At 39.0% G+C, this 20275-nt stretch overlaps 2 protein-coding genes across 5 annotated transcripts; one reads left to right on the top strand and one right to left on the bottom strand.

Moving 5' to 3' along the window:
• Positions 1-261: 261 nt before the first annotated feature.
• On the bottom strand, positions 262-4738 carry dhx33 (DEAH (Asp-Glu-Ala-His) box polypeptide 33). The gene is made up of 12 exons (XM_072446674.1): positions 4377-4738; positions 3523-3683; positions 3217-3444; positions 2971-3141; positions 2636-2821; positions 2421-2532; positions 2179-2338; positions 1924-2012; positions 1648-1775; positions 1007-1210; positions 851-937; positions 262-774 (listed from the first exon to the last, which is right to left on the bottom strand). Exons 1-12 carry the CDS (start codon positions 4585-4587, stop codon positions 466-468), a joined length of 2046 nt encoding a protein of 681 aa, XP_072302775.1. The 5' UTR covers positions 4588-4738; the 3' UTR covers positions 262-465.
• A 1639-nt stretch (positions 4739-6377) lies between these two features.
• On the top strand, positions 6378-19075 carry p2rx1 (purinergic receptor P2X, ligand-gated ion channel, 1). Of its 4 annotated transcripts, XM_072446679.1 has the most exons (13): positions 6381-6615; positions 9301-9445; positions 10751-10822; positions 11941-12010; positions 13500-13587; positions 13669-13749; positions 14254-14395; positions 14481-14626; positions 16434-16524; positions 16605-16670; positions 16752-16847; positions 17317-17358; positions 17657-19075. In XM_072446679.1, exons 1-13 carry the CDS (start codon positions 6470-6472, stop codon positions 17660-17662), a joined length of 1191 nt encoding a protein of 396 aa, XP_072302780.1. In that variant the 5' UTR covers positions 6381-6469; the 3' UTR covers positions 17663-19075. The 4 variants fall into 4 exon arrangements, with proteins under 4 accessions (XP_072302777.1, XP_072302779.1, XP_072302780.1 ...); XM_072446676.1 differs by lacking the exons at positions 17317-17358; positions 17657-19075 and adding an exon at positions 17099-17310 and having other exon boundaries at positions 6378-6615; XM_072446678.1 differs by lacking the exons at positions 17317-17358; positions 17657-19075 and adding an exon at positions 17099-17310 and having other exon boundaries at positions 6378-6615; positions 11941-11998.
• The last annotated feature ends 1200 nt before the right edge of the window (positions 19076-20275 follow it).

The following is a 20275-nucleotide window of genomic DNA, read 5'->3' on the forward strand; positions in this document are numbered from 1 at the left end:
ATAAACCCTATTCTGATTCTGAAATTTAGACTATCAAATTGTTGGTAGGGATTTTTAGGAGCAGTGTGTGTTTGTGTGCGTGCGTCTGTGTAACATTGACATATTTTGGATCCAGCATGCAACTTGAGCCATTTTGGATGCAAGTCTTTTACTACTTGATATGAAACTTACTAAAAAGGGATTCAAATATTACAGCTTTACACAAGACCATACGCGGGATATTTTGAAGAACAAAAAGCTGTCGCTTGACAACAGGCAGAGAAAAATGTAAATATTTTATGGAAAGGTGTTAGGACTGCTGCAGTCACACATTTCAGATTCCAACCACTTGGAGGTAGTATTTTGGAAAAATAATCAGCGAATAATGACAGCTCTACTAATAATACCGTAGTTATATCAAACCAGCGTCTCTTTATTCAGTTGGATATTCCAGCTTTACTTTGCTTGTCCTTGTGTCATTGATGGTTAACTTTTAGACAGATGGAGTTTACGTCCGAAGTATTCTGGTGCTGCATCCAAAAGCCAGTCAGCATCCACCAAACACAGGTCCCTCATATAGCAGCGGGACGTGTGCAAGAGTTCATTGAAGACAACATAGGCTGGCTTTGCCTGGAATAGGACTGAAGAAGGGTGGATAGCAACAGGCTGATGGGTATCCAAAGCTAAATAGGTCCCATCTGGCTGAAGCTCCGCTGCGTTGACAAACATGCCACGTGCAAGACATCGGCGAACACTTTCCGTGTCTGCTCCACAGGACACCAACTTCAAATTTTGCTAAACATTTCCGAACAAAACACAAATTAATATCTTGGAAACATAAAAAAGTTTAAATAATGAATATTTGGTTTACCTTAAGGCAGATTTCTTTGAGCTGGGCTTGGACATCCTTTACTAGACTCATGTTTCTGCTGTTGACAAAGTTCTCCCGACACCAGTCCTAATAGAAAACATGTACTCAATAACTCCTTTTACAGTGTTTTTGTGAGATTTCAACACCTTTACACACCTTGTTGCCACTGACTTTCTTGAAGGCCCTATAAATACTGAGTAAAGTCATGTGGTCTCCTTCACTAGAGGTGAACTTCTTCCGAGCAGCCAAGACCTCATCCCGCCGAGCAGGAGGGTTGTACAGCACAGTGTCCACTGACAGTAAAGACACAATGATGATGACCTCCTCTGAACAGGAGTACTCTGGAGAGAGTAGGATGGTCTGAAAGAGAAGATATATTATGTAAAAATTGTCAGGCTACAAGTAACATGTGTACTATATGGATGTCCAGCTCCAGAAAGCAAGTTATGTAGAATTGCCACGAGCTCTTGTGCCATTAGCAATTTTTTTATTGGCGTAAAATTTACATTATAAAAATTGTTTCAGATGTAGATAAAGTAAAATTAAGACAGTAATGTCTGTCCGCTGATGTTAGTGAGAATAATGCTCACCGCTTCACTGAGGTGGTTGTCCTTTGAAGTTTAAAACGTGCTTCACAATAAGGACATTTATATTTTTAAAGTAAATTAAGTAAGTTAATTTAAATGTTGCCAAATTCACACCTCACACCAACTTGATTGTTTGATAAAGGCTACAAAACCATTAGACATAGAAAGATTGGAACAGGAGAAAACAAAAAGATGATCTGGGTTAGTTACTTTTGCATATCTTGGCTCTAGAGGAAAACTGGCCATTTTCTTCCCCAGAGCAGTGAGGACAAATTGCCCATCCTTCTTCTCTACTGCCCCCAACAGCTCCAAATGCTCCAATGCAGAACAAACAGCCTCTACACAGAAAAAACACACTCAGAAGATGACTTTACCACAGAGAAGTTATTAAATAAATAACATACAGTAGATCATTCCTGGTGATGCAATAACCTTTAAGATAGCTCTGCTAAAATATAATGCATTGATTCCTCCACAACATTTTACCTGGAGAGGGTTTGGACATGAAATCAAAGTTCTTCACATTTGGAATCCCCAACGCCATAAGCTGTAGCATTACCCCGGCCAAGTTACACCTGCAGTACACACAGAAAGAGAATGAGCAGACTTTTCGTTCGCAGTGAGCAGAATGCATCAAACTGCTTAACAGTGGCTGATTTTATGTGGTAGAAATATTGCAGTTTTGTGCAAGAAACAAAGTGTCAACCTTAAAAATGCAAAATAAACAATACACTATTCTACCTTTGGATCTCAGGCACCGTCATAGGGATGAGATTATCAAACTCATCCTCAGTGTAAAGGCGGTAGCAGGAGCCAGCGTCCTCTCTGCCGGCCCGCCCTGCCCGCTGCCACGCCTGAGCTTTAGAAATGCGCTGCACAGCCAACACTTCCAGACCACTCTCTGAGAACACACAAAAATGTGAAAATACATGCTTCAAAAAGATGCATCTTACAATGTCGAGTGCATTCAAAAACGGGCTTACCAGGATTGAAGCGTTTTGCCTTCACCATGCCAGTGTCTACTACATATTTGATGCCAGAGATTGTAACCGATGTCTCAGCAATGTTTGTGGAGAGAATAACCTTCCTACTTCCCTGAAAACATGGCACAAATGTGGATATACTTTGTATCAAGTAGTTTGTAAAAGAAAGTGGAGTATCTGTCTACACTGGGTCAGATCATGGCGAGTGTCTTTACCTTGGGAACAGGCTGGAAAACCCGGAGCTGCTGCACTGGGGGCAGCGATGCATAAAGTGGGATAACAACCATAGGACCACAGCTGTCAGGAAGGTGCTTGGCAATGTCCCTGCATGTTCTTGCAAGTGCCTCAATTTCTTCTTGGCCTGTCATAAAAACCAAAATATCTTGGGATGGCAGTGCTTCCTGCAAATAAATAACACAGCTTTATGTTTTTGTGTAAAAAGACTGGCTTTTTGCATTTTTTGGCAATCATTGAGACTTTGTGGGAAGAACATGCACTGCTTTGCAGAATCTAAAGTATTTAACAGGTTTCTAACATCACACGGTACTACCTGATGTATCTGGAAGATGGTGACCAGTGCAGCCTGTAGATAGTCTGACTGGGGTTGTTTTGTGTAGTAGATCTGAATGGGATGTTGCCTTCCCTCCAGGTACAGCACAGGAGACTTGTTAAAGTATTCAGAAAATAAATCCACATCCATTGTAGCTGACATCACTAAGACCTGGGATACACAGACATACGTGCCTCACATATTTACATACTCATTACCATAAAGCCAGAGAGTCTCTTTTTATACCTTCAGGGGAATCTTGTTCAACTCTTTGCGCCGTCTCTGAGCAGTCTTGACGACACCAAACAGCACATCAGTGTGCACTGTGCGCTCGTGAGCCTCATCTAAAATCACTACTGTGTAGCGCAGTAGCAAGGGGTCGCCAATGGCTTCACGAAGTAGCATGCCATCAGTCATAAATCTTATCTTTGTCTCAAATGATGTAATATCTTCAAAGCGGACAGTGTAACCCACCTGAAAAAAAGAGTATTTAAATAATATTGCAGTAAAGAAATTAATAGAGTATTAAAGTATTACAACTAATCACATTACCAGTTTGCCAAGTTGAGTCCTCTTCTCTTCCGCCACCCTTCCTGCCAGTGAAATAGCAGCAACTCTCCGAGGTTGAGTGATGGCAATGATGCCCTGGCGCCCAATACCAGACTCATACAAGTACTGGGGGATTTGAGTCGTTTTTCCAGAGCCGGTCTCACCTGCGTACAAAGAAAACCACAACCACATAACTTGCTTTGTCTTGTAGCAGCTCTTCAGTCAGTCTCGAGCAATGTAGACTGGACAAATGAGCATCGAATCTAAAATCATGCATAAAGAATGATTCTACTGAAGCACAATTGTAAGGCAAACTTACCTCATCATCAAATTCAAAGGGGCACAATGTTACACTAGTGGAGGGTCTGCCACCTACTTGTCTCCATGGAGATGTCATTGCTTTGCCCAGAATGTTCCACAGTGTCAGATTAAATTTATCAATCTAGCATTTATTTCACTACAAGGGTTTTTATTGCCCACAAAAACCTTGCAAAAACGCCTTCTTACAGTGAGAGGGGTCACCTGACCTCACAGATCTGACCCGTCACTTGGTCTTAGTAGCACCACCTGCTAGTCTCCATAGAGATAGATACGTTTAATGCCATACTGTGCAACATTCACAAATTAGTAATAACAACTCCATAAGGAAAGCTGGCGGGGGAACCCGTCACCAGAAAAGTTAAACAGAGCACCTAATAATCTACATTTACATCAGGCCTTAGAGAAGATGGAATGCGTTATCATGAAATATACAAATGTAAATCATTTGTGAACAATAATCACGTAGATGGTGTAAAATCCCCGTGTGACTGAGCTGGCTCCGCGTTACCATGATGTAGCTTAGCTCGGTGCCTTACCGATCAAAATGGCATTGTGGAGCTGTCTCAGTTGGTTGAGGAGCTGAGGTTTCGCCTGGTAAATTGGCAGCTGTTTTCTTTGGACATCTAAAGGCGTGGTGGCATTTCCTTTTCTCGGCAGCAGCATTCCAGGTCTCTTCTGGTTGATACTAAAAAGAACGGACCCCGGCTTGAATCTTTTAGCCGGAGGAGGATCGGGATCGTGGGGCATGGTCTGTAAAGTGCAGCGGGGCGAGTCCGAGCCCTTCGGCAGCTCAGGGGCTTCACTGTGGCATTCAACCACCAAGAAAGTGTCTCATGTTCCCGGACACGCCAGGCTCTCCAGGCTCTCTGCGCTTGTTTTGCTCAAGGGGAAAAAATGAATCTTCCCACGTGGTTAAAAAAAATGTCGGCGCAATTGTTTGACGTCATTGCTTTATTTTCCCCTCAAACTAGACTGTCAGGTAAGTGTTTTATTTTGCCTCGTAAACATCCTCTATTACTATTAGAGCTTTACTAATTTATAACAAACTTACATTGTTGTATTTATTTTTATTATATTTATATTTTATAGTTTTATCTTTGTGGCGTTTGTTTTTTTGGTTTGAGAACACATTATATTAAATGGCACATATTATGCAACATAAACTTGAATCAGTTTTTAAGCCATTTAAATATGTTTCAATCTTTGGTACAAATGATTCTCCTTGCCATGCCTGTTCACCCTGGGGTCAGCCCTATGTTCTCTGGTACCTTTGTTCCACTAGACCTGGGTTAGGGTTATAATGCTGCAATATTTTATGCTGTAAAACCATACATTTATAGACAATTATTAGCAATGTGGAACCTGAACCAGTTGCCTATGCTAGTATTAGTGTAGTTCCCCCGTTCATAGAAAAGGGGGAACATAGGTACCGGGGAACATAGGTACTGGGGCATTTACGCACCCCATGTTTATGGCTAAAACTATTCTCCAAGAGAGTCTTGGACAATTAAGTCTGTCTCTACCCCAGTGCTGATCTGCAACAATCATTCTATTAGGTTCGGTCTCCTTTTTACAATGAGACCTGTGCATTTTGTTGCAGCAAAAACAGCATTTTAGCAAAGCACACAACTCCACAGAGTCTACACTGACTAGCCCAAAAGACACAAAATCATTGTTTTTAATCACCTATTATAAAGTCTGCGCTTAACGTTACGACCCCCATAAGAGATTAAAATATAGGGTTAATAAAAGTCACTGAAGTATATTTTTTGTTTCCTCTTGCTCATCTTGTCTGTTTCATTTGACTTTATAAATGTAGGTGCTTTTTTAAATCCATACAAAATCCTTACAATCCTACAATCCCACTAAGCAGGCAGACTGCTGGCCACTTTATGCATATGTTTTTGCAAATAACCCGATTTAGATATTAAAAATGATTCTAGTAATAAATCATATAATCTGACCAGATTAGGAGTTTCTCTGGGCTAGTTTAGAAAGATACATTTCTTATTTAAATATAGGAACTGTTGTATTTCAGATGTTTACTTCTTCCACTTTGAATCCATTGCATCCCCTGCCTCTCTGTGAAGGTGCAGATTAAGAATGCAAAGAAGCTGAGTATTGGCCGAGGAAAAGCGTGTGCACCGTTCGCCTGTGAACCCAAAAAACGTGATAAATCGTAAGAAGGCTTAACGTCTCCAAAACGGTGACATGGTGAGAGGAGCTGTGCATATTGTTTTTGTTTATGACATGGCTTGAGTTGAGTCTATCTATATTTGCCACACAGGAAGAGAATGTCAAGCTGAACTGATAAGAAAAAAAGAGGAGGTTGTAGCTAAGTGCAAAGCCATCTTTTAGTTTAATTTTAAACAGTAATTTGAAATGACTGTATTGTGACACTGAATGGAGTCTACTGTATATAGAGACAGATTTCACTGACAGAGAAAGGAGGAGTTATGTGGTGGGAGGGGATTTGAAAGTCCTCCACTGCTGCTATCTTCTGCCAGCAGAAGATATTTTTTTGCCACAAGAGAGGACACCCATCAACAGTCCCAGAGGAAGTGAATGAGACAAGTCTTTTGCATGCAACTTTAAAACCACACGATTGACCCGATTCCTCAAAGGGTCAATGGAAAAAATGAGAAACAAAATTACAAACGCCATCTCAGACTTCTTCTTTGAGTATGAGACCCCACGTCAGGTGCTGGTGAGGAACAGAAGAGTGGGAGTGGTGTGCCGGTTAATTCAGCTTGGAGTTCTTGCTTATATCATTGGGTAAGTTTTGTTTATTTGGAAATAATCTGAATAATTGCTTGGACAGTCAAAGTCATTGTGTTTTATATGACTTCCATGTGACACTTTTCTAGGCTAATCTATTTTATTGCGAGGATGCCACATTGATTTTATTCAACAATATCCAAGGATGCCGTTGATTCTATCTGCATTCTTGCTAAAAGTCTACATAGTTTCGCAAGTCGTGACTCATTTTGTGCTGACAGACATTGCTGGCAGAGATGGCAGAAGAAAGATAACGCTATTGCATTAGTTACACTACTTTGCTTGTTTGGACATGTTGGATTTATTCACAAGAAAGTCCTCTTAAAAGCCCCTTAACTGGAATTTTGTGAATTGCAGAGTAGCTCTACAGTAGGACCTGAGGAGGTGTGTTAGATTAACAAGCGGAGGCATATGTTTACTCCGATTATAATCAAAGTGCTGCTCAACTCACTGGCAAGTGACCGCAGAGACCCTCTTCTTTCAGCTGGTGCTGTTGGAGCTAAGGCAAACAGTCTCAGACAATAGAAAAACATCAAGCGTCGCTAATGGCAAAAAGGGACAGGATAAAACAAGGGATTGAAAAGAATGGGATAGCCACTGGACATTTGTTATTTTGGATGTGTCATGTTTGAGCATCTTCACGTTGGTGATGGTTACTTGTCTCTTTGAATCTGAGCTGAAATGTGGTGCTTCAACTTTGGGCGTCTTTGTCAAACTCAGAGGTCGATCTGGAGATGGGAAAATGGAGATTATAAAGCTGACTGCAGATGTTACCTTGCCACTGTGAGTTAAATTACAAACCCAATTCTATCTGTGGTTAAAGAAGGACAACAATAGAATATTCATGATGTTTTTAAGTTTTGCAATTTACATGATTGTATTGTCAACACAAACATGGTATATCCATTCATTCAAATACCTCATTCTAATAGGCTGTTTGTGCCTTGTGGCAATTACGTTCAAAATTAGTTATTATTTGTTTTGATGATATACATTACCCATTGTGTGATGCGGTTGTTAGTGTGGAAAAGTGATTTGTATAATTTGGTGTTATTATAGTGTATTAGAATAGAAGTTGTATTTGTTTGACTTTTTTTTACAAATCTTTGTCATAATAACTCTTTCTGATAAAATACACAAGTCACCAGCAAAACAAAACGCAATGTTTAATGCAGGAAAGTACACTAGAGTATACATGGATTTCATGGGTTTCAAAAAGATGGAACAAAATTATTTATATTTATTCAAAACGAAATATTACATCTATTGAATAGCCAAAAGTCCACAAAATGTCACCTATAAACAGAAAGCTAAAGCCCATAAATACTGAATATTGCACTTCTGAAATACTAAATCTACTCTCCTCAGGGTTTTCCGCAGTATTTCCTTTGTATAACTTGCTGCATTTAACTCATCTTCCGTGTCTTTTCACCACTAGAAGTCACATTCCACCACTGTTGATTTTAATTAGACAGTGTTAAATGCACATTCTCATTTCTGCCATTATCTCACCATAGCAGCCCCATTAAGTCAACAAAGCTTTTAATTATTCCAGATTTTCATTAACAGCAGGCTATTGTGTCTGTGTGTTTTTGAATGAACAGTATTGATCAAATGTGGCATAAGGGAGGAGAGCATTCAGCACCCTGTTCCTAGTGCTGCTGATTGTCATCTCTCTTAGTCGACTGTTTGGGAAGCACACGCCATTTCACTTCACACTTTTTTTTCATTTACATGCTCCATTTTTGCTCTGTCCTCTTTGAACGTGCTGCTCTGGCATGGACTAATTTGATTTGTACAAGTGATAGAAGTTCATTTGGTGCGTTTCTCTGTGTGTCTTGTCATTGTGCCTTTGATGATTGAATAGAGGCAGTAACGTGTTGCTCATGGGCAGAATGCCACAGGGTAATTGCTTTTAACAACATTTTAAAATGTCTTACGTATATACAACTAGGTACTATAATGTATATTTAGCCATATGCATTTGCCAGCTGGTGCCCATTGCTCCTGGTCAAACACGAATGAATGACACCATAAAGCTCGCGGTCACGCCTCTCGTGTCGCTCTCAAAGCAAATAGCTGAATAAATGTTATAAAATGTAAGATGACAAAGTTTAGATTGACCAAAAATCTGCTAAAAGTGCCAAGCTTTTTATTAATATTGGGAGGGTGAGGAAAGTCTGGGCCTCCCTGCTTTGACTGCTGCCCCCACGACCTGGCCCTGGATAAGCGGAAGAAGATGGATAATCTATTATGCAGATTGAAAGAAAGAACACTTGTCTACCAAAGGAGAAAATTACAATTCAAAAATACGGTTCCATAATTAACCAGCTCGTTGCAGCTCATTACATTCCCCTCTCATATGTCCTTGCTCCTCTGCCATGTTCACTTTGTGTCATTTCAGAATTTTGCGGCTGTTAAAAAAATCATACAAATGCCTGTGACGTGACAATTGAACTGGTGTTTTTGTCCTAACAGAAAGGTTGTCCACCGTGACATTTCATAGCCAATGACATAACTGTACAACAAGGCGAGTAAATGTGAAGTGTGAGCGTGCTGCAGGGCATGTGTGGCACCTTTCACGCGCCCTTGCCGGTGGAGAGTCGCCGTTGCGTTGGGCTGAATATGTGAGCAAAGCGCTGACAATCCTAACGTTACATATTTCCCTGTGCCCCTTTCTAGGTGGGTGTTCATCTATGAAAAAGGCTACCAGTCCACAGACACCGCAGTCAGCTCTGTCTTCACCAAAATGAAAGGAGTGGGCTACACCAATGAGGATGGGGTGGAGAAGGTCTGGGACGTGGCGGACTACGTGTTCCCACCGCAGGTCAGTGAATGTGAAGTATGTCATGTGACTGCAGCAGCTAATTGGGTCCGAGCAGATGACCAAAGTGGGGATTAAAATAAATGTGGGTCAAATGTAACAACGTCCGAACACCGTGAAAGAAACTGTCAGGCTGTGTGAGGATCGTGGCACTAGTCACACCAGTGGTCACTCTGGTCACTGAAGGAGGTAGATCAGTAATAAAACTAAAACACAACAAAGGTTTATCTAAGTGGAACATCACACACACACACACACACAGCGGTCCACATGTATTGTTCACAACTCTCAAAATTCCAGACCAAGTTTTGCCATCACTTTAAAGCTAACAACAACTAGCATGCTACGAGTGCACTTCGTGGTTTGTGCAGACAGCACACAGCAGTCTCATTCTTACCCCAAGAGATGCTTTTACAATGTATCTGTGCTGGGGCAAAACTGTTTTACATGATTCATGAAAAAAATCAGATACATCCCCTCGACTGTATAAAGCAATAATAACTTAAACCGTTGTAAACCGTTATCTTAAAGGGGCAATATGTTACTTTCCCGGTCGTGGGTGTGCCACTTGTTTATACCCACGGAGATATTGTTGTTATATGTTATATATGGAATGTTCCAAATGTGTGACGTTAAATTGTTTTGCATTGATTTCATTACTGGTGTTTTTAGACAAACTTTATTGAGCCGCAGGGGAAATTACTTGGATACAGTAACTCACACACTGTAATACTGCTATATTTAGACGATATACAAAAAATAAGCAGTAACAAAAAAGTATAGTGATAGATATGTAATGTCATACTTCCAGGCAGAGAAATAACATCTTCAAAATGTTACAGACCCTTCACCAGAAAAGTCACATAGTGCAATACGAAAAAAGTGTATATTTGTGTCAATAAAGTGATGCCAATACGTGTTATGTTTATGATATGTTAAAGAATATTGTTAACCTGCCAACATCGAGTTGTCTAAGTTAGCAATGTGTAAAAGTGAAAGTATTTGTAGGACAAAATAAATCCATTGTAGAGTGTACATTGATAACATGTTTGTTGTAATGGGGTGTCGCCTTAATAGGCAATAGCTTTGGTCCGATTCCCATGATGATGAAGACTATGAGTGATGGGAAAAGTAGCATTGCAGCAAACATAAGGCTGTTTGTATTGTTCCTGTACTGTAGCTTTAGATATATGGAAAAATGGATACAAATGTTACTAATATTAGTTATGTGTGTTAATTGAAATGATGCTACCGTATGCCTCTAATCTCATGTCAAATATTGTATCTTCTGTTGCATATAACACTCAGGGAGATGCGTCGTTTGTGGTGATGACGAATTACATCATAACAGAAGGCCAGTCGTTGGGAAAGTGTCCAGAGGTATTTGGTTCTTTCTTAGTCGGCATGTCTCTTCTCCAGCCCTCTGAAATACTGAACAACTGCTTCCATAAATAGTCAAGAGCGACACAAGCTGTGCCTCATTCCACAACTGTTTGTGTATTTGGCCATTAGTGTACCGTTCATTCAGTGTTTAAAATAGCCACACGATTATTAAATTGCCAGCTGATGCCCATAGCTCCTGGTCACACAGACGAGCATGAAACGCTAATGTCATTTAAGCAAGAAGATTTAAAGTTTGTTTTTAATCCGTTTGTGCAATTTTGGCCCCATCCAGTACTAAAACCCCATGTAAAAAAGAACCCTAGTATACATAGTATGCAAAAATCTATCCTTCTAAAAATACTTCTGCTTGTGATTATTTAAAAAAATTAAGCCTCCGAGTGACAGTCTTTATTTATTTAAATGTTGCTTTAAATAAAACATATAAATGATAATCCGTTGCTTGTTAAGGTGAAATGTCACTATGAAGAGGCGGAACTTATTAGTTCTGCTGTTTTGAAACCGAAGTATGGACCTGTTTCTGTTACTAAGCTACTTTATATCAAAATTTTAATTAATATGTCGTACTGTAGTTTAATACTAAGCAGGGACCTTCCTGGTTTGTAGTGAGTCCCTGCCGTGAGATTGGCCGGCGGATCGGTGCAGCGTCTGCAGCGATGCGGTCTCTGTATGTGACTGTTGTGGTGACCTATGGTCATGAGCTTTGGGTAATGACCAAAAGGGCAAGATGGGTGGCGAGGAGCTGAGTCACATAGGAGGAGCTCAAAGTATGGCCGCTGCTCCTCCCCATGGAGAATTCCTCCTGGACGCCTCCCTGGGGAAGACCCAGGTAGCACTGGTGGGACTATGTCTCTCTGTGGCCTGGGAACGCTCTGTGATCATCTGGAGGAGCTGAAGGAAACTGAAGTCTGGGCCTCCCGGCTCAGAGTGCTGCTCTCGTGACTCGCCCCCCCCGATAAAGTAGGAGATAATAGACGGATTACACAAGTAAATATCATTGCATTCTACCTCTGTTCAGCATGTTTTAAACTTTACATTGAAACCAGTTTGTATGTAAATACTTCCCATTTTAACTGAGAATGTTCTCTTATTTGTAGCTTCCTGGTAAGCACAACTGTACCTCAAATGGCGACTGTGAAAGAGGGAATTACAAACGTACGGGACACGGTAAATTCTCCTGACCTAATAGATTATGACCTCGCTGTGCTCAGTAACTAACACATAGTAACTAATGTGTTTTAACCCTGTTGTGTAGTGTAATAACATTATCTTAGCTATAGGATTAATACAGTATGTACTCCAAAGATATCCCCTCTATGACACATCAGATTTAATATAAGTAACTCTGGAACTTGATGCTGATATTGGTTAATGTTCATTACTTCATGTTAAAATAATTTCCTCATTGATTTCCTCAAGGTCATATTTTTGCTAAATAAGACTAAATAAAAAGTAACCATACTGACTGTAATTATATGTTAGTAAAACTAAAGACTCAACTAAAAGTACTAATATTCCCATTAAATGGTAAAAACAAAACATAAATTAATGAAAGGACGACTCAAGTAACATTGATTCACAAATCAGACCGTATTCAAATTCAACATCCAAGCAATGTAATTAATTTTATTTAAATTCATTTTATTTTCTGCTCAACGAAAACTATGATGATTTAGTCGACTTGATTAGCATGTCCCCTAAAACGTGACCGAAACTAAATAATAATTTCAGTCAAACACTAAAACAAAGGATTTGAATAAAAATAATAAAAAATAGAAGGCATCCCATTAATCAAAGTGGAAACAAACTTTCAAGGTATAATAATATTATACCATTATTATGCTCTGATTAAGAAGTGCTTCTTTAATTCTTTGCAGCAGTATAAAAGTGTTTGCAGAGCAAACTGTGTCTAATACAACAGTTTGATGAATAAAGAAAACATTTAGACATGTTTTCTTTATTCATCGGAGCCAAGGGAAACGACGGTTAAGATAAACAAGCACCCAGGTCCTAGCAACAAACCAATGAAGTTTAGAGTATGACTAATTGGTCATAGCAACCCTGCCTTAAGCAAGCAGAGACTTACACGTACACGTGAGCACAAGTGTTAAAGCAGGAGGACATCCTATCATAGTGCAAATAGTGTTTCAGAGACATGGGGTCAGTTCGTGGTTACATCAATGTATTTTCTCTAAGGTTACAATTAAGTCATCAGCTGTAGCATCTGTCTCAATAAAGCCTCAGCCTTAGATGTGTGTGTGTGAGAGCAGTCAAATTCAGCTAGAAGGGCCCTTAAAGGCGGAGAGCTGTCTTTACGCTGTAGACAAGTCAACAGGCCCGGCGCCCCCACAGCCGCGTACAAAGAACACTGGACTCTAATAAACTGTCACAAACACGCTCAAGCTGCTCGTAGCAGACGCTAAAGCAAATATGTATTGTAGATTTACATAGCTGAAAAATCAAATTATATGCAGAAGATTATATGTTGAACAAGTGCAGATAAAGAAAAGAGTGTTTCAGCATTAGCTTTGCTTCACATCTCGCTGCCTGCTCTACTTGATGTTAAGTTTAGATAAAACGGGCACATAACTTACTTCATGTGTGGAAATGCTCTCTGTCAAAGCCTGTGGAACTTTTCCAAATTCTCTCTTTTCAGGAAAGATGACGGGGATCTGTAATAACGTTACTAATACATGTGAGGTGATGACCTGGTGCCCAGTGGAGAATGATACTCACATCCCAGAGTGTGTATTGATATACATTTCTATAGATGATGTATAAATAAATGTGTATACATACAAACATGTTGCGCTTTCTCTACACAGTCCTCCACTGTTGATGTCTGCAGAGAACACCACACTTTTTATTAAAAACTCTGTAACATTTCCTGTATTTGGCGTCTCAAGGTAATGGGAATTTTTTCATGTTGAATACATGTCTTTTAACAGATGTTTTGCATATAGTAGATGGTCGAACTACACATGACATCTGTGGATGACGTGTAGTCATAAATAATGCAGCCCCATACTAAATATTGCATTCAAATGCTCAATGAAGATTGACGTAATAGCTGTTGTTGCTATTGATTGATCATGAAAGTGTTACACAGGTCCAAAATCCATTTAAGATTATTTACTATTTATTCGACTGCACGGTGGCACAGCAGTTTTCACTTTTGCCACACAGCAAGAAGGTCTTGGGTTTAACTTTGGAGGCGCGGTGCCTTTCTGTGTGGAGGGTGCATGTTCTCCCCGAGTCTGTGTTGGCTCCTTCCTGTTGAGGCCAAGACTCCCCTGAAAAAAACAAATGATAAATCTCATTGGGACTTTCCTAGTTGAATAAAGGGCAATAAATAATGTTCAGACAAGGCCAAAGATCATAATTTGGTCTCGTACCTCTGCTTATTTCAGGAGTAACCTGGTGGAAGGTATTGATGTAGAGTACATCAATAGTTGTCTTTACCACCCAGAAAAAGCTCCTCTCTGCCCAATATTCAACATGGGCGACATAGTGAAACTATCTGGGTTCAACTTTGAAACTATTGCAAAAGTGGTAAGTTTTCCCCTGAGGTTTATACTCAGAAGTGCAAAGTTGAAAACATTGTTATACCTGTGTGCACTGGCGTGTAACCCTGCAGGGAGGAGCCATAGGGATTGTGGTGGACTGGACATGTAACTTTGATCTGGCTGTGCAACACTGTAAACCACAGTACACCTTCCACGGTCTCTACGGTAACCCAAATGAGACGGACAAGGCTCGAGCATCAGTCGGCTACAACTTCAGGTCTGACTTGTCTAACTCCATCAACAGTGCTCCAATATAGTTTTTCGAATATACCAACAACAACGATAATTATTATTATTATTATTATTATTATTAGGCCCGAGCGCCACAAGCTGGCGAGAGGCCTATTAGTCTCATAAGGCCGTGCGAAGCACGGCTGCGAAAGTGCACACGTAGTGCGCACGAAATTGAGCGCGAAGCGCTCGCCCACTTCCAAACACTCACTAACGCACTCCTTCACTCATGCACGCCCCGTGCATACTAATTAGTAGTAGGAAAATGGAACATTACCGTTGTAAACGGGCGAAGCCCGTGCAAAAGTGCGCACTAAACGAGCACTTTAAATTGGGATATAAAGCACTCATTTGCCCTAAGTAGCTCACGAATATGTTGCCCATATCTTGCATGTTCCGTGCATATAAACATGTAATGCAAAAATTGAACATTATTACTGTTTAGAGGGCCAAAAACACAAAGTGGGCGGAGCCCACTCAAAATTAACAAAAGTACCCGTCAATGACCAGGAACCCACACCATGAGGTAGGATGTATAGTTTATGATATTTGAAAAGTGGGAAACATTGTTTTCGCATCGGAAACATTCTTCTTCTTCTTCTTCTTCTTCTTCTTCTTCTTCTTCTTCTTCTTCTTCTTCTTCTTCTTCTTCTTCTTCTTCTTCTTCTTGCAAAAATGCATTTAGAGATGGGAAATGACCCAAAAAAAAATCTGATCGTAGAATCATGAAATTTGGCGCAGAGGTAGATGGTGACAAGAGAAGTAAAAAATATTATTACGGCAACGCCGTCCGCCCAACCAAATGTCGGCCATATTGCTTCAAAAATGGCTAAACATGACTTCGGAGTTTTTCCAAGCGTTGTACTTTTACGAACTCCTCCCAGGGCGTTGGCCCTAAAAAGCTGAAATTTGGTGAAAATGCTACTGAGGAGTGGGACATCAAAAGTTATCCAAATTACATTGATACCTGTCACGGTCTCTGTGCGGCGAAGCCGCAAACTGTAGCAAGAATTTCAGAAATCTCCCAAATTTAACATTTCTGCCGTTTGCACAGATAAAGTCCGAATTGCGTCAAATTAGAATCAGTTGTTAAACTCTTTGCCCTAAACCTTCTTGAAGTGAAATAAATTAATTTGGAGCCACAGCGCCCCCTACAGATTTTATATGGAGGTTAAATATTTAGTTTTGCGAAATTATATGAAATTTGACACACAACTCAATTTTGGCATCCCCATCAAAAAAGTCAATGAGACCCATGTCATAATTGTTACGGCTTTGCCGTAACGATGACCAAAACCTCCCATGTTATTCCAATGAGGAAATCGCTGAACATGTTTACACTTTAGACTTTCACGAACTCCTCCCAGGGCGTTAGCCCTATTAACCTGAAATTTGGTGAGACTCATCTTCAGGACCATCAAAAGGTATCCACATTTTTATTCAAAAAGTCACGGTGTCTGTGCGGCAAAGCCGCATATTTTGCCAAGAATTCAAAATAAAATTGCTTTTTGATGGTAAAACAAAGGGGAGAAGATGTGACAGCGTCACAGATTCAGCAGTAGGCGTAATAAAAGGACCATTGGGGCGCGTTAGCGCCCCCTCCTCTTGCGGCGTGGCGGCGGCGGCGTGGCGAGGGCCGATCATTGCCGCTTGCGGCTTTAATTATTATTATTATTATAAGAGCTTTTTAATCACAATTTCATCTTGTGCAAATTGTATCTCCAGTTTACAATGTTTTCATGTACAAGTTCAAATGTAACACTTTCTATAGCTTTTATACAATGTGCTTATAGGTATGCAAGGCATTATTTTGAAGACAAAGTTCAGAAAAGGACACTTCTCAAAGTGTTTGGAATAAGGATTGATATAATTGTACAATCCCTGGTATGTCTAAATCATTTTCTACATTATGCAGCAGGTATACAACTAAAAATACTAACAAGAAATTCTGGTCTACTCTGCAGGGGAGAAAATTTGATATCATCCCAACTTTAACCGCTATAGGCTCAGGTGTGGGCATTTTTGGAGTGGTGAGTTTCCCTGTGAATTTAGTTGGACAGCACAAATAATATGTTCTGGTCATACAAACTTGTTGGTCTTTTATTTTCCAGGCAACTGTGGTTTGTGACTTGGTACTACTGTATTTGTTACCAAAAAGAGCGTTTTACAAGAATATGAAATTCAAATACACAGACACACAAGGCCAGGTAAGAAATCATGTCTTGCATGCATGATCATCTTTAAACAGCAGGTGGCAGCAGACCAGTGCATAAATGCAGTATTCTAGCATTTCAGAAATGTTTTGTGTGTAAATCAAACTAGATGTTGAAATGCCATACTTATTTCACCGTCAGAAAATACATTATAAGAACAGCATCACCACCACCCCATCCTCCATCATTGTCCCGTCCAAAATAATGTTCTTAATTGAAATAGGCGGGACATTTTTTATTCACAGCCAGACAACGACTCGTTTGATTTAGACCCAAGCGTCTATTACGGCCTTGAGGCCAAACCAGGACACATCCCAGACACTGGGCAGGCCAACGTGAGTTGCTGTGGCAGTGTGGACACAAAAGGAGACACTGGATTCACGTTTTCCAGGAGCATGTGTAGCCTTAGACTACATGTATTTATCTAATATAAATGTATTGGTATGACCTTTGACCTTTACAGGATCCAGAATTAGAAGATTGTTCCATAGAGACAGAAGCACCAGTAAGTATTTCTAAATAGAGGTAGAGTAGAACAATGTAGAATTGATTGATTGCGGTATGTAATTATTTAATATTTTAGTTGAAAATGTTCTATGATATATAGATTTTTTGTTTTATTAACATTTTTACAACTTCAATTAACATTTTTATTCTTCAACAAATTAATTCTGTTAAGGCTGTTTCAGTATTTAAACCCTGGAGTAAAATGTTTTATTCCCATTTGATATTGTTCTTAGAATGCATTGTTCAAATTGAAATTGCGGCTCATTTTTTCTTTTCTTTTTTTCAATCCCTTTTAGCAATGACAAGAAAGCAGTTCTGGCCATTTCCAGAGAAACTTTGAAGTTAAACCACAACTAACGTGTGCAGCTTCCTTTAAAGACTACTCACAATCCATGGACTATGGACGATTATTGAAATACAAATATATGTTCATGAACTTAAAAAGGTTGGCCCCAGGGACATCACCTGTTTTCACCTTTCTTTCTGTTGGGACAGAGAACCATCAATAGACGTCAGCGTTGTGTAGTTTTTGGGTGTAACCATATAATTTGTTTTTCTTTGGGTGTAGCATGTTTACTGTAACGCTTCAAAGCTCTGTATGAATGAATGAACGAACAGGTACAATGTACACCTGGAACCCACAATCACAAACTTACTGTGTCCTTGTAATAACACCTTATTGTTGACAGACAGTACACAAAAAGTTTATATTGTAATTTTATGACAGTGCTACAAAAAAGACACAATCAAGTCGTTACTGTATACTATATTTTATTTTGCCTAGTCTACAAAAGCATGCAAAAAATATCCTCCTTCATATTTTGGTACATATTTACAATGCATTCCATAAGCATGAGCCATGCTCCAATGGAGACAGGTGAGTACATTCAGAAAACACTCCCTTAATCCACAAGTGTTTAGTACTTCTGAATACACAGACAAAGTACAGTTTGGAGGACAAAAAATAAGACCGCTTTACTTTGCCGCATTGTCAATTTTAGTTGCAAGGTCAATTATTGACCATGCTAAAAGTCCAAAATATTAGACATCGGAAGCGATGCAAACGTGTTTGAAATCTTGTTTATAGTTACAAGATCAAGGAAACTAATGCACAATAGTTGTACTTAGCCTGGAATTTGGGGACAGCCACAAAAATGACATTGTGACCTACTGTGACTCTTATTAGTTGTAACATGTTATAGAAAATGTATTAATACTTTATTACGGCTTAATAGGGGTGAGTTTACAGTAACCGAATTGTAAATTTATAAAAGCATTCGAAAAGCTTGAGTTAAACTCAACAAATTAGGTACGGCATGTAAACAATCCTTATAAAGTGCTTCATACATCAAGAAAGTACTGTACCATCTAAGCCTATTGATAAAGGGAAAAAAATAGACAAACTACTACCGGGTGTTCCTGTGGGAGCAGCTCTTTAATTTGACATATTTTGTTTAAAAGCTAGGATTCAAAATCACAAAATTGTGTAAAAGTGCCCTGGTGTTTTATGGAAATGCTATGAAAGGAGCAGCTGAAACAGGAGTGTGCCACAGTTTATCGGAATGTCTTGAGCTTCATCATTCACATTCTGCAACATGCAGTTACATACCACAAAGTGAAAACAAAGAGCTAGGCCAGCTAACAACAGACACTGAGACAGTTTCAAAGGTATTGGCAGGCAATGACACTTGAAATTAAATTATATACAGTCAGAACGATGTGAAGCCACAGTTCACCTATAGCAATCTGAAAAATTTAGTGAACCAATAATTCACCAATACTATATTGCACATGTACTCATGAAGTTAAAGCTGGTGGCAATAAGGACTAAATAAATAAATAAAAACATACAATCTTTCTAAATATACAATTTTTTGGTTTTAAAAGCCCTTCATATAGTTCTCTTACACATTGCATTTTCCAACATCTATCGTCTTATCTCCATATAAAAAACAACATATTATCCATAGCGTAAATTAGACATTCACAAATCATAGATATTGACAGAACAAGATTCATAACATTCTTCCCACTGTGCATTCTAGACATTCACTATCATCTTTGATTGTATGCACATGCACAGAATCCTAACACTCTCAAACAGGCTCAATATCTGTACGCAAAGTGTCTTCCTGTTTATCCATCCTCACTGCCTGTGTCCTCTGTGCAGCAGTTTGTACTATCCGCTGGAGCAGAGTGTAAGATGGAGGAAAATGCAAGGTAAAGCAGTTCCTGGTTTGTAATCAGCTGCATTGGGAAAAGCACTGGAGTGGAGGCTCGAGCGTTTTCATGTTTTCAGCTGCAGCCCTGATCACGATGACATTGAAATGAGCATTTCACTGTGCATCCAGAGAGTATGACACTCACTACACAAAACAAATATAAATCACTAAAATAGTAATATGACAGGAAGTACCCATTTTAATATTGAAGAATTGCAAATCGACAAAGTCACACTGAAATGGCCTGAATTTAAAATCTTACAAATCTTAATTGTTTGTGTGTGTATATATATATTATATGTTATATGTTATATATATATGTTATATATATATATATATATATATATATGTTATATATATATATATATATATATGTTATATATATATATATATATGTTATATATATATATATATATATATATATATATATGTTATATATATATATATATATATATATATAACATATATATATATATATATATATATATATATATATATATATATATATATATATATATATATATATATATATATATATATATATATATATATATATATATAATTCTACAGCAACAGTGTTAAAACCTCTGAACTCGGCTCTAAGGTTCATCACTGTCAGTTATACTCTAAGGTAGGATGGCAATCTTTGGATGAAAGAAGAGAAAAGCACTGACTTTTGTTTAATTATAAAGC

This window comes from Eucyclogobius newberryi, unplaced genomic scaffold, assembly GCF_026437365.1.
Source record: "Eucyclogobius newberryi isolate DKJ021-1_F unplaced genomic scaffold, fEucNew1.0.hap1 SCAF_15, whole genome shotgun sequence".
Classification (NCBI taxonomy): Eukaryota; Metazoa; Chordata; class Actinopteri; order Gobiiformes; family Gobiidae; genus Eucyclogobius; species Eucyclogobius newberryi.